The 15,051-nt window shown below is 40.6% G+C and overlaps 1 protein-coding gene across 1 annotated transcript in view; it reads left to right on the top strand.

The window, feature by feature from the left end:
• Nucleotides 1-12,875, top strand: part of TNFRSF21 (TNF receptor superfamily member 21) — a 77,590-nt gene extending 64,715 nt beyond the window's left edge. Inside the window, exons 5-6 of the mRNA XM_004379534.2 lie at nucleotides 9,539-9,767; nucleotides 11,471-12,875. Of these exons, the coding sequence (XP_004379591.1) occupies nucleotides 9,539-9,767; nucleotides 11,471-11,700 (459 nt within the window). The 3' untranslated portion in view covers nucleotides 11,701-12,875. The remainder of the gene's footprint in view (nucleotides 1-9,538; nucleotides 9,768-11,470) is intronic.
• The last annotated feature ends 2,176 nt before the right edge of the window (nucleotides 12,876-15,051 follow it).

The following is a 15,051-nucleotide window of genomic DNA, read 5'->3' as shown; positions in this document are numbered from 1 at the left end:
ATAGTAGGTGAACTAACTGAGGAGGAATTGTGCCATGATCAGCAACAGGTTTTTTTATACAGTAGTTAATTTCAGTATTTTACTTGCTTATTCTTTACCACTTCCTTGGGAGAGAGAATAATCACTCCTGATTTTCCAATTAAAAAATTAAAAAAAAAAAAAAAAAAAAAAGTTCCAGAGGGACCTTTGATTTATCAGGGCATAAGATGGAATTACCAACAGTTAAAATGACTTATTACTAAAAAAGTACTAGAAAAAAACCTGGGGAAGGTGTTTTGTTTTTATAATCATGAAAGTAGGTAAGTCTTCTCTAAGAATGGTATAAAACACAGAGGGAAGACAAATTTCAACAACTTAGTAAATATACAAGCCAGAAAATACCACACACATATCAAAAGACAAAACAATTACTGGGAGGAATTGTTTACAACATAGGATTAACGTCCTTAAAATATGAAGAGCTTTTTCAATTTAATTAAGAAAGATACCTAACAACCTGCTAGAAAAATGGGCAGTGTGTGAATAAGACAGTTCATAGAAAAGGAAATACTGAAGGCTCTTAAACATTTTTTAACCCACTCATAATAAGAAAAATTCAAATTAAAACCTGTAGTGAGATACCATTTTAACTTCTCACATTGACAAAGAGGAAAAGGTATGTTGGCACACTTGTGTTGTGAGGATATTGAGAAATAGCACACTTGTGTTGTGAGGGTATTGGGAAGAGGAACTGAGTCTAGTGCTGTTGGATATGTAAATCAATCCGACCCCTGTGGAGGTCAACCTGGCAGTATCTACCAAAGTATACATAGATTGACCCTTGATTCCACTTCTAGGACTATATACTGCCTGAGACCTGGTGGCACAGTGGTTAAGAGGTTGGCTCTGAACCAAAAGGTCAGCAGTTTGAATCCACCAGCCGCTCCTTGGAAACCCTATGGGGCAGTTCTACTCTGTCCTATAGGGTCACTATGAGTTGGAATTGACTTGATGGCAATGGGTTTGGTTTTCTGGTTTTGGTAGTCCCCATATACATGCAGAACGATGCAAGTACGAGAGTATTCATTGTAGCATCATTTGTAACAGCAAAAGAGTAGAAGCAACACAAATGCCCTTCAGTAGGGAACTGGTTTCATAAGTTATGGAACATCCATCCATACAGTGAAACAGTATGCACTTGTCAAAGGAGTGAGTCAGCGCTTTATGTACTCATCTCAAGAATTGCTTAAAAAAAAAAAAACAACGTTCAGAACATTGCATACAATGTGCTGACACATTTGTGTAAAAAAAAATTGGGTTAGGGTGGAGAATATATATGCCTATTTCTTGGTATAAGATAGACTATCTCTTGAGGAGAACATAAGGAGTTGTTAACAGTAACGGCCACCCGGAGGGGAACAAGGAAACAGGTAGCTGGAAGTCAGAGGTTGGAGGGAGAAGTATTTTTCACTGTATCCCCTTTTGTACCTTTGTAATTGTGTACTGTGTGTATTCTAACTGTATGAATCCGACTAATGGATTTATTAAGCGATGCTAATCTAATCAAGAAGTCCTGGTGGTGCAGTAGTTATATAGCTACGGCTGCTAACCAAAAAGGTTGGCAGTTCGAATCCACCAGGCTCTCCTTGGAAACCCTACGGGGGCAGGGGTGAAGTTCTACTCTGTCCTATATGGTCTGTATGAGTCGGAATCGACTTGATGGCAACAGGCTTGTTTCGTGGAATATAATCAAATCGGGCAAGTTCAAAAAACTTGGATCACAAAGATGAGCCTTCTTACCTTAAGTTTCCTATAAAATTACTTTCTATCCTCCACACTGTCTCAAGGCAAGCTTATAAGGTTCGTGCACCATTTTTTTTCATGGTTGTTGTTGTGTGCTGTTGAGCCATTTCCAACTTAGACTAGAATTGTCCGAAGGCTTTCTTGTGGGCAAAGCTTCCCAACAGACCTCATGAGCAAAGTTTAGAAAAATCCTAGTAATCTCCAACAGAGCATGATCTAATGTATAGATGGAGCTGAGCTCCTACAAGGCTCAGCGTTGTATTAAAATGTGAGTAGGCCTCAGCTCAACCAAAAGAGCCCACTTACTTAGTATCCCCATTCCCCTTTTTGAGAAAGCTAGTCAGTGAGTCAGCTCAGGGCTGCAATAGCACTATGGTTGATGTCAGCAGCCCGGACAGCTTGCAGACACACATGCCAGCAGCTGGGTGGTATATGCACGCCCTTCCTCCCTCCTGAGCCAGCTGGTTCTTACCAGCTTTGGCAGCTTCGTGCAGCGCTGCTTGTGGCTTCCTGTGGCTTTTCCCTTGTGCACCTAGGAAAGGAGAAATTCTGCTTAGGGCAAGGATTGGCCAATGACACCTCGACTTAACCGTGGGAGGATTTGTCATCTTCGGGGTTCAATTTTGAAATTAACTCTTAGAAATTACCAGAATTAGCAGATGACATAAACATGACTGTAGCAACTACCTCAGTTTGGGTTGGGGTACATGAGGGAGAAACACACCAAGGCCAGTTAACCTGGGCTAAAGTTTAAATGTAGTCTTAAGGTTGCAATTGAAACAAAAATCCTTCCATTATCCTGTTCTTGAACAGATATAAGGTGGTGGGTGTCTTGTAAAATAATTTCCCATTGGTTTTGGAATTTTTCAGCCAAGTTAATCCTGAGATCCTCCCGATGGTGGGTGAGTTCCGCAGGCTGTACCCTTTGCTCCCAGCTCCCCTGGGCAGCTTATGGCTCAGCGTTCACTGGGCTCTGCCACTTCCTTGGTCTGGCACAGGAGCCCCCAGGGAGGCTGAGCAGAGCACCTTGGCGTCATGCTCCTGTGTCTGCTTCCATCCCATGGCCACAGTGACCTCAGGGAGGTCTAGACTAGACGCCAGATCTGGATCCAGGATGTCTACTTGGCAATTGATGACTTACATTTCAGCGTGAGCACTGTTCCCTACTTATGCAATGGAAGCACCTCCTTGCCTCCCTCCCCTGTGGTCTGGGCTGGGCAGGAGAAGAGGAAAGCAGGAAAGAAAAAAAAGGGCTTTGGCTAAACAATCAGAAGCCTAGGGAAAGTTAGGGGAATTTTTATCTTAAGGTTACTTGGCTCTTAACCCTTTTATTTATTTTTTCCTAACTGTTTTGAAAGACTTTGGAAACAAAGAAAAGTTGAAAGCACAGCATAACAAACACCCATAAACCCATTTCCAAGATATTACCATTTTCCCAAATTTCTTATAGCTGATAACCCTTCTTTTGAAGATTTAGAAATCAGCATTTTTCTCTGCCTCTTAAGCTTTTCTTTTTGCTTGCCCAAAAAAAAAAACAAAACTTGCTGAGTAAATTTGGGTTATTTTTGCCCAGTCCCTTTATGCTGGATTGGACTTAACAATAATTCACACTCTAAAAAGTAACCTAAAAGTTATTGTCTTCTATCATCTGGGACTTTAAGGATTCCTACCTTTTCCCTTTCTTGTAAAGGTGGTGTATTTGTTTTATTTTTTAAGAACAAAATCACTGTGTACAGATATTCTTCAGTATCTGAACTAGGAATTGGATAAATTCAGATAAAGTTTTTGAGATAGGTTTGCTAACCCTCATTATCTGAACTTCCGTTTATATCTAAAATGCTAGAACCAAATAGATTTGGATAACAAAGCATTGCTTGTTGTTCTGGAATCTTATTCTGTAAATATAGACACCAAATAGATTTGGATACCAAGAGATACTTATATGGCAAAGAGAGTAGCTTTTTTTTTCCAGAGTCTAACCTTAAATGTCTATATAAAATCAAAACCAAACCTATTGCCATTGAATTGATTCTGACTCATAGCCACCCCATGTGTTACAGAATAGAACTGCTCCATAGTGTTTTCTTGACTGCAATCTTTATGAAAGCACATCACCAGGCCTTTCTTCCGCAGTGTCACTGGGTGGGTTCCAACCTCCAACCTTTAAGTTAGTAGTCAAGCACAAACCATTTACATCACCCAGGGACCGTCCAGTTTACGGGGTTTGTCAGTTTCCCTAAGCAATGGGCCCATACAGGGAGGTGACATGGCTCACCAAAGATAATAACTTTGAAGTGAGACAGGCCTGGTCTTGAATCCTGGCTCTGTGACCTTGGACAAATTACTTAAACCTGTTTGAATTTCGGTTTTCTTACCTGTAAAATGGAACTAATCAAAGCTGCCTCACCAAAATATGGGTTCTAGATAATTTATGCTGATTCATTTACCACAATATCGATAATGGCTTATTTCTAAAAGCCTCCTTTTGTTTACTGGATCCCAGTAAAAAGGTGATCAGCTCAGGTGGAATAGCAAGTAGTTTCCATTGGAGTTAGGAAATGTGCTTTTAAGAACCATTATTAAGGTGATCCAGATTTTCACAAATCTAACATAAACCAAAAACCAAACCCATTCCCGCTGAGTCGATTCTGACTCATAGCGACCATACAGGACAGAGTAGACCTGCCCCATAGTTTCCAACGAGCGCCTGGTGGATTCGAACTGCCAACCTTTTGGTTAGCAGCTGTAGCTCTTAACCATTACACCACCAAGGGTTTCCAAATGAACATAGAACTCTTTTTTTTTTTCTTTCTTCCTTTCTTGAAAAGGGCCTGATGAAACCAGTCCAGTGATGCCAGGAGCTGATGGGTTAAGTTGAACTGTTATAATAGCCTGGCAAGGAACATCCAGACTGGGTGATTAATGCTTTGTTTCAGGGGGTCACTGATGCATCAGAGTTGTTAATTAGTTTTGTGAAAACAGATTGTGCAAACACAGGGAGATTGTAATCGGATAGTAATTGAAAATAACTCGGTGGTAAATTTTAGTTGAGTGGGCCAGGTGGGGTGACTTGGAAAGACAAAGGAAGTCAGATGTACAGACAGCTAGAAGAATGAAATAGCATTAGATAAGACAAACACTAAATCAGACATCATCTGAACTGAAGGAACTTAGGGGTGACCTAGTCTAACCTTTCTAGTTTGGAAATGAGGAAGCAGGTCTGAGACAGGAAGCGGTTTCTTCAGACCACGCAGCTAGTTAGTGGCAGGTCTCCTTTCTTCCCTTGCAATGATTTTCCAGGATTTTCATGACTTTGACTTTTAGGAGTGGACTGTGGTGAACATGAAATTCATGTTGAAAAGATGGCTTCTGCTGCTGGGGTCCTTGGCCCACGCCTGCATGCGTAGTACATCCGTGAATGCTGCTGCATTATAAACAAACAAATAAACCCAGTTATATCAAGTCTGTTCCTACTCATGATGACCCCATGTGTGTCAGAGTAAAACTGTGTTCCATAGGGTTTCCAGTGGCTAGTTTTTTGGAAGTAGATCACCAGACCCTTCTTCTGAGGCACCTTTGGGTAGACTCCAACCTCCAACTTTTCAGTTAGCAGCCAAGCATGTTAGCCATTTGCACAACCCAAGGGACTCTACTACATTATAGGGGAGAAGAAAAGTAGATGTCTCAAAATCTTGTTTAATTGCTATACCACTCCTGCCATGAATGAGGATTGGGAAGATTTTCCATTTCTGTTCATGGCTCCGCCATACCCTGGGCTGGGGAAACACTTCCACAGTGTATCATCTGTAGGGAAGGCCAGTCAATATGGAAGTGATTTTTCAATTTGACACTAAAAAATAGTTTCGGGTTGTGATTTGGTTGAGGACTCCAGAGCGGGCACTTTAGTTTTAGAACTCTGGTTGGGTGGGGGTGAAGGACTGGCAAGGACACAGCTGGAAGTGGGGAAAGGAGAAAAGATGAGGGCCGTGGATCATTCCAGTACAATCCAAGTACAAGTTAAATCATTGTTCTTGTAAACACTGCCACAAGTCTCTGTAGCCTAGAGATACTCAAACCCACAAATTTCAAGCAATATCCTATTCACCAAATCCATTTGGATGGTTCCTTGTAGTCAGTGGTAGTAGCAATCAGAAAGGAAAATAGTCAGGTCAGCAGCCAAGCTATAGGCATGATCCAGAGGCTGAGTAAGGTAAACCACTTATCTCCCTTCCCTTATCTGATTGGACTAATAAATACAGTATCTGGAAGGACCAAGTGTACTTGCTTGGAAACTAATCAGAAGGACATTTGGGACTCGTTTGTCCACTTTTGCTTCTCTCCAATTCATTCAGTAGAACCATACTGTACTGTGTTTGGCTGCTTGGGGAATTCTCACCTCATTGCCCCTGCCCCCTCCTCTTTTGATCTGTCTTACTGTCTCTACCTCATTTCTCAAGTAAGTCTTCCAAGTTAGCATGATTACCTCATGCCTATAAAGCAAAAAGAACTGTACTTTTTAAGTTTCAGGGCTCCAAATGTCTGGTGGACACATTGCCTTGTTGGGCCAAGTTATCCAAGAGGCCTTTCTTTAAAGTCTTAATATCTGCCTCCCTGCAATAAACTGGTGGTTATAACACTTCTGGGTTCATGAACACTTAACAAAAGTACAGAGAGGAGTCAGCAGTGTAGGCGATCTTCGAACTATCCTATTTCTTGACTACCAGTATAAACAAGAGCTGCTGCAGCCACATTGCAAGTTAGCAGAAGGAAAATATTCCTATCAGTGGTGGCTCTTAAAAATAACATTTATTGCTTTTCTAGTTGTGAAAGTTAATATGTCCGTGTAGATAATTTGGAAAGCTCAAAGAGACATAAGGAATAAAGTAAGTTACTCGTGATCTATTTTGTGAATATCTTGATAACTTTATGCTCAAAGCTTTTTATAGAAGACCCTTTTCTATGGGAATCTGGTTTTTGGATCTAAATCTTACTATAGATGTTCTTCATTCACTAGCAACTCGGAACACTGAAACATGAATTTTCAGAATTAATAAAATAGAGAATTTATTTATTCTACATATCCCAATAATTCAATTTTCTGATTAGAGATATTACAGGTAACACAATGCTAATAGGGTTGCAATGTTATAAATCTGCTTTAATGGACATTGTATAAATATTAAGGCAAAGGAGGAGTCAATATTAAAGGAAAGGAGTAAGTTTCTGGGAGCAGTTTTTTCCCCCATGGGGAGAAAAACCACAAAATAACTTCAGATAAATCTGGAATGCAACCAGCTACTCTTACACAAAGTGAGGGATACCTATACTAAAGCTGAGCTGATTTTCTAGATAGGATGATTGTCGGATGGTCTCTGGCTTTAGCTGTGGTTGGTAGTTTCATTGTGGGGATGCTAAAACCATTCCTAGGGGCATGTTCATATTTACCTGACTCATTATCGATAATCACAGGAGATCATCAGTTCAACATTCTGTCTTTCCAAATTATGTTGGAACTCATATGCTTAATTTCTACTGATAGGAGCCCTTTGGCAATAGTGGAAAAAATTAAAATACTTAAAATTTTGAATTAATAGAGCTCAGGAAATAAGGTGGGTGGACTTCTTGTGGTCTATTGGCATGTGATTTGTGGGTGGGAATTTCTTTTTTAAGCAAGAACAGTGCACTATATTGACTGACCATGTCTTCCAGTATAATGTCCCTGAGAACCAGAGTGTAGACAAGTGCTCTTTGTCTCATTGAGTGAATAAGAAATGTGTGTTGGCATGAATGGCCATGTGCATTTTCACGGAGGAGTGGTGCATGCCAGGGCCTATTGAATTAAAATCTTAAAAGTATATATGTAAAAGTTGTCCCTGGATCAGGAGGGGGCTGCTGGGAATGCATGTTATCCAAGTCTTAAATTTACATTGGAAGCGGAAGCAGGGTGTGGGTGGTAGTACAGAGGAAAAACACTGTTGGAACATTAGTAACCAGTGGTCTTCAGAATTTGAATCAGTTGCTCAGTTGCAAGAATTTCTCAGGCCTTAAACTGTAAAAGAGGCAGTTGTATTTGTGCCTTATCTAACCATCCACGGTAATCCTTTGAAATGCTAGTCTAATTCTTCCTGGTTGAAGAGGTTGAAAACATTTCACTTTAAGTATGCTAGTAAAGTGATAAGCGTTCTAAAATGTGATGATTGAACAGCTCGGGGAGGTGCACATCATTCCCTGAACCCTGCCCTGTATGATCTGGCCACCTGGCCCCTACATTTTTATCCACGTTGGAAGAGCAAATAAGCAGGTAAAGTCAATGGACTAAGAGATGCCACAAATGCCTGCCAGAGCTCTAAAGTTAGTCTTCAAAAGAGGCGGCAAAATAGAGATGTCAAGCAGACTTGAGTTGAGCACTGGATTTCCCCCAGTAGCTGTGTGCTTTCTTTGGGCCTCAATTGTCTCATCTGTAAAATGGGTGTGATATCACCTACCACTTCTCCCCATCTCTACTGTATACCCCTGGTACAAGCTAGAATCATACCTCACTTGGCTGCTGTAAAAGTCAGTTGCCATGACAATCTCATATGTATCAGAGTAGAACTGTGCTCCATAGTGTTTTCAATGATTAATTTTTTCATAAGTGCATAGCTAGACCTTTCTTCCAAGGCACCTCTGAGTGGACTCGAACCTCCAACCTTTTGTTTACCCCTCAGGAACTCCTTGGCTACTATAGAAAAACCAAACCCGTTGTATTCCAGTCGATTCTGATTCATGGTTACAAGTATTACAGAGTAGAATTGCTCCATAGGGTTTTCTAGGCTATAACTTTTTCAGATGCAGATCATCAGGCCTTTCTTCAACAGTGCTGCTGGATGGGTCCAAACCACCAATCTTTAGGTTAATAGCTGAATGCAAACCATTTGCCACTCAGGGACCTTTGTCTGCTATGGGAGTATGGTAACTGGTCTCCCTGCTTTGAATCTTGCCTCCCTAACATTCATTCTCTACACACCAGTCAGAGTGGTAATGAAGCTGTCTCCATCTGAAAGCATCTTATTTTGTTTGCTTACTTTTTCTTTACCTCTCTGCTCCCTACTCCAGAATGCAAGCTTCCAGTCTCTATTATATTCTCAGAACAGAGACACTGACTTCAGTGGGATGATCCTCAGTGTCCCTTCCCAGTGACTTTTGTCTCCAGTGTTCTCCTGTTTTTAATTATTTTAAGCAGTTTTATTTCATTACTGAGCTAGTTAGAAATGGGTATCAGGAAACTCAGGATCTAGTCTTAGTTCTGACATTTACTGGTTGAAAGCGCTTAAATAAGAAAGTGTCTTCACTTTTAAGATAGGTTTCCTTATCTGTAAAGAGAGGGGAATATACCAGATAATACCTAAGTCCCCTTCCAGCTTTACAAAATTATATTTTAAGGTGGGCATCCACACATCCGTGTCCAGGTCCACTTCTCTGAGGTAACCAGTGCTTGGTGTATATGCTTCCTAACTATTTTTTAATGCTCATACATACCCTCATATATATTTTTGAAGGATTTTACAATATGGATGTGTATATGTATGTGTCTAGCAATAACATAACTAAGTTATGGACCGTTGAAATGTGAGGATTTATATATAAAAATATTAAGTGGAACAAAAAGTAGTGTCTAAAGAAGGGTTTTGATTTCATTGTGGGTTTTTTCCCTCTCTATAACTTTCAAAGTATATAATTAAAATTTTTTTTTTTTTCTTGTTCCCTCCTCCCACAGCTGGAAACTGACAAACTGGCCCTCCCGACCAGCCCCGGCCCACTTAGCCCGAGCCCCATCCCCAGCCCCAACACAAAACTTGAGAATTCCACCCTCCTGACGGTGGAGCCTTCCCCCCAGGATAAGAACAAGGGCTTCTTTGTGGATGAGTCCGAGCCACTTCTTCGCTGTGACTCCACATCCAGCGGTTCCTCCGCGCTGAGCAGGACTGGCTCCTTTATTACCAAAGGTACACACAGCATTTGCAGGACGGACTGAGGGATGGGCACTCTGAGGGATGGGCACTCTGAGGGATGGGCACTCTGAGGGATGGGCACTCTGAGGGATGGGCACTCTGAGGGATGGGCACCCTGAGGGATGGGCACACAGGAAGGGCTCACAGCAGGAAGGCACAATTCGCATTCTTTCCACCTACCATGAAACATCCTCTGGCGATTTCTCCCTGCCCTTTCCCCTGTCTTACTGTAGTTGGGCCATTTGAATGACCTGCCCAGAAAGCGCAAGCTGAGGCTGGCCTGGGAGAAACCACAGTCATTGGCCAGTGAGGACATGGCTAGAAACGCCTGGCTGAGAGCTAGCCTCGTCGAGGAGTATTAGTCACCCTTTATCTTCATGATGCTATCCAGTATGTTTCAGGGAAGTGTTGAGAAAATGTAGTCCGGCAGGTTTTTTGAAAATAATTTACCAGACTTGCTGAATCCAAAGATTTGAAGTATAACCTGTCTTGGGTCTGAAGTACAGGTTTTTGGTGTTTTTTTTTTAATAATTTTGTGTTTTAGGGGAGGTTTACACAGCAGTGTAGGTTCCCATTCAACAATTGAAGTACAGGTTTTAGTGACTTAAATTGCTCCTAAAATTTCCTCTGTTAAGTTAGGTTGCAAATGACAATGCTTTAAAAAAATATATGGATTGGTACATTTAGTAAATAACTCACCACATTCAATTTCTAATGGCAGGGTGAAAAATCAGCATACTCATACTGATGAAAGATGTTTCTTAGAAATTTCCTAGTTTGAGTATTTCTAGTTATATTCTGTGAAAGGGTTATTTTATATGTTTTTACATTGCATAAAATATGTTATATTTTACATGTCTATATTTTATATACTTTGCATATTTATATTAATCTATTTTATATTTGGAGCCCTGGTGGCACAGTGGTTAAGAGCTCAGCTGCTAACCAAAAGGTCGGCAGTTCTAATCCACCAGCCGATCCTTGGAAACCTTATGGGGCAATTCTACTCTGTCTATAGGGTCGCTATGAGTTGGAATCGACTTATGGCTGGTTTATCTTGTATTTATATAAATATTTATATTCTAGTTTACATTCTGTTACTTACTATGTTACATTTAAAGAAACCTTTATAATAATAATGAAAGTTATAATGCCTCACCCCAGTGTAAGGTATGACCCATGAAGCAGCTCTTTTCTTTTGTGTTTTCACTCACTCTTAGCAATTTGGTTTTAAAAAATGTAATCAGAAAGCAGACTACGTTTAACTTGGAATTTCTGATCATTTGGAAAAGGGATGGGCTGATCCATATCTTTGTTTAGTAAATGTATTACAGTTGGGGAAAGAAGTAAAATTTCTGTTGTTTTTTCAAGCTTCTTTAGGTATTTCAGAATTTCCGCTCTGAGTTTTTAGGAGAATTTAGAAGAAAGCATTTAAATCTAGGTAAAGGTCATGTTAATGCAGATGTCCAAGCAGATCCTTGTCTGTTCTCTGTTAGGCAAATCTTGTTATCTTATGTGCATATTGCAAACAAAAAATCTCTCCTATTGTTTAAAGTGAACCAGAGATTACCTCATCATTTGGGAGAGAGGGCAGGTGAGGAAGGAATAGGCTTGGGGAAAGGGTAGATGTCACTCTTCCCCCGCATCCTGTACAGTCACTTACAGCTATCCCTGTCCCTTGCCTCTCCCCTCTTCAGAAAAGAAGGACACAGTGTTGCGGCAGGTACGCCTGGACCCCTGTGACTTGCAGCCTATCTTTGATGACATGCTCCACATCCTGAATCCTGAGGAGTTGCGGGTGATTGAAGAGATTCCCCAGGCTGAGGACAAACTGGACCGGCTATTTGAGATCATTGGAGTCAAGAGCCAGGAAGCCAGCCAGACCCTCCTGGACTCTGTTTATAGCCATCTTCCTGACCTATTGTAGAACACTAGGGATACTGCCCTCTGGAATATTGCTCAATTTAGTGGCAGGGTGGTTTTATTGTTTTAGTTTTTCCTTTTGTTTTTTGGTGTGTGTGTGTGTGTGTGTGTGTGTGTGTGTTTAACAGAATATATGGCCAGTGTTTGAGTTCTTTTTTTTTAAAAAAACTCTTCTGGCAAGTTAGTTTATAAGCCATTTTCAAGGTGTAACTGTTGCAAATACCCACCACTAAAGTTTTTTTTTTAAGTTCCATATTTCTCTGTTTTGCCTTCTTATATGTTTTCAAAATTGTTCTGTGCACTTTAAGTTCACTTAACTTACTCTAACGCAGTGTGACTTTTCCTGCATACTGGATTGTGAGGTTCTTAAAGTGTAATGACATCATGTGAATTCTGTAAGCAGTCTTCCTGTCTCAACATCCACACCTACTATTTTGTTTTAAGTATTACTACTATCATCATTATTATTTTTCATTTACAGATTTTCTAAAGGGTTAAGAAAATTTAAGACCCCACTGAGTTACTGTAATGCGATTAGATTTTGAGTTATCCTTCTAATGTCTTGTTGTATATTCATGGCTGAAACTTGACCACACTGTTGCTGATTGTATGGTTTTCACCTGGACACCATGTAGAATGCTTGATTACTTGTGCTTCTCTTATGCTAATATGCTCTGGGCTGGAGAAATGAAATCCTCAAGCCATCAGAACTTTCTATTTAAGTGGCTTACCAACGAGGCCACAAAAGAATTTGACCTTCATCCTTTAGGGATCGAGCTGTTCTGGAATATATTGCTGCACTTTGGAAAGTCAAAAGTGAATCCCAGTGGCACCTTTTCCATAGAGAATTTGCCCAGCTTCGCTTTAAAAGATGTTTTTTATACACACATAGTCAAATAGGTCCAGTCTGTCCTCAAGACCTGGGTCTTGGTGGGTTTACGTCATCATTCAATCACTTTAATTAAAAATGGCTGCAGCTGTAAGAACTCTGTCTGATATATTTGCAACTATGCTCACATTTATAAACATACCGTCTAATGCTCAGTTTTGAGATTCTAACGCAAGGGTGGTGAGGACTACCTTTGTGTGGGTGGGGGTTTGTGGGTAGTGGTGAGGGACTGATATCAGAAAAATGCCTTCAAGTGTACTAATTTATTAATAAATATTAGGTGTTTGTTACTTGAGTCGTTTGAGAGTGTTTAATCCTTAATTTTCTTGCCTTGTATGTGTGCTTAAGTTATAACTCTGCTTAGTCTCTTGGAAAATTATGTGTCTTCTAAAAACCTCAGCCTTTTTAATATGTAAAACATGCAAATTAGCAAAGGTGTGTGTCTGGAGAGGTGTCTGGGGGTTCACAGAGGAGGCGTCTAGTGAAGATTCCCAAACATTTCCTAACCTTCTGGGTTAAAGCTGAGGTTCCTGTTTTCAAGATTGTCCCTATCTTAAGAAATGCAGTTTGCGAGGTGGTGAGGTAGGATGAAGAAGGGTAGGTAATGAACAGGCCTTGTAGTATATTCTTCTCACTCATTTTCATGTAGGAAATGCACCACTCATGCGGGCCTATACAAATTCACAAGATGCTGTAGGAAAGCTCGTTGCCCCCAAGTAACCCCCAAGTAACTCAGAAGCTTTCCTGGCAGTGAGGCAGGGTGAGTACTCATGTTGGTGGGATGAATGAAGTATTCGTCATGTGTTCTCCTTAGGTTGGGAGCCCTGCTTCTACAGAATTCCACTGGCCAGAACCTCAGCAATTTTGAGTTCCTCTTTCGGTGAGAAATTGCAACCGGGATGCCCTGTCTGGACACTGCCAGCCACGTCAGCAACATTAAAGGCGTTTTCTGGTTTCATCCAGTTGTACTTGGTTGGTTTCTAGAGAACCACTCTTGTATTTGATTTCACTGGTTCCCATGCCAGGTTTCCCCTCTTCTTTTGTGGACAGAAGGTAGGAATTCTTTACCAAAAAAAAGCTAGAATGGGTCATAGATGGGAATGGGGTACACAGATTTTTTTCCTCCCAGGGGATTTCGGCACTGTCACTTCGTTTATGTGGGAGTAGAAAACAAGGATATGAATGAAGCAGCAATTTGATTCATAAGTTTATAGATTATTCATAGCTTGAGGGATGGTTTTTATTAATAACCCACATTTACACAGAGCTCTGTGCTTTAGGAAGTTCTTTGTACATTATCTTATTGAATCCTCATAACTATCTTACAAAACTTATTATTAGCTGCCGTTGAGTTGATGCTGACTCAGGGTGACCTTATGTACAACAGAATGAAACCTGGCTTGGTCCTGCATCATCCTCACAATTGTCAGCATGTTCAAGTCCATCATTGTACCTATTGTGCCAATCAGTCTCAGTTAGGCTCTCCCTCACCCTTGCTGGCCCTCTACTTCCCCAAATATGATGTTATCCTCTAGCAATTGATCCCTCATGATAGCATGTCCAAAGCAAACAAGTCAGACATTGTTCTGTTGTGATCCATAAGGTTTTCATTGGCTAAATTTTAGAAGTAGATCACCAGGCCTTTCTTCCTAGTCTATCTTAATCTGGAAGTTCTGCTAAAACCTGTTCACCATGGGTGACCTTGGTGGTATTTGAAATACTGGTGGCATACCTTCTAGCGTTATAGCAACACATGAGCCACCACAGTATGACAAAGTGATAGACAAAATAGGTACTGTTATTGTCCTCATTTTACAAATAAGAAAAGGGGCTTACAAAGGCTAAGGAACTTGCTTCAGGCCCTATTGCAAATCTGTAGAGTCAAGCTTGAGTCTGGGTCTTCTGTCTGGATCTAAGACTGCTCACTCTGTTCAAGACCACTAACCAGAAATATCTAGTCGGGCTGAAACAATGGACAGAGACCACAGTGATAAAATTAATCTGCATTACAATTAAAGCCCTGCACTTAAGTTTAATAAATAATTGTGCAAGTTTAAGAATGGGTGACCTCTCTTGATAACTCATAGGAAATGAGACATAGGAGTTGTGGTTAAACAGAAGTTCAATATTGAACTAACATGATCCATAAAAACCAAAATCAGGAGGGCAGGGCCAAGATAGCACAATAGTCAGACACTTCATGTCATCCCTCTTACAACAAAGACTCAAAAAAACAAGTGAATCACATATATATGACAATCTGGTTTCTAGATTGTCATATATATATATATAGGGCTGCCAACACCCTAAGCATCAAAGACAAAGCTGAAGAATTGGACTGAGTGGCAGGTAGAAGAAGAGACCATTTGAAAACAGTGGAAGTGGGGAATTACAGATCACCAGCATCCTGCTAGCTGAATCTGCTCCGTGCAGACACTGAGGCAAACAGCAGCATCCCAACCCAAA

The sequence above is a fragment of the Trichechus manatus genome, unplaced genomic scaffold, assembly GCF_000243295.1.
Source record: "Trichechus manatus latirostris isolate Lorelei unplaced genomic scaffold, TriManLat1.0 scaffold00065, whole genome shotgun sequence".
In the NCBI taxonomy this organism is placed as follows: Eukaryota; Metazoa; Chordata; class Mammalia; order Sirenia; family Trichechidae; genus Trichechus; species Trichechus manatus.
The sequence above is the reverse complement of the archived record's forward strand: the minus strand, read 5'-3'. Positions and strand labels throughout refer to the sequence as shown.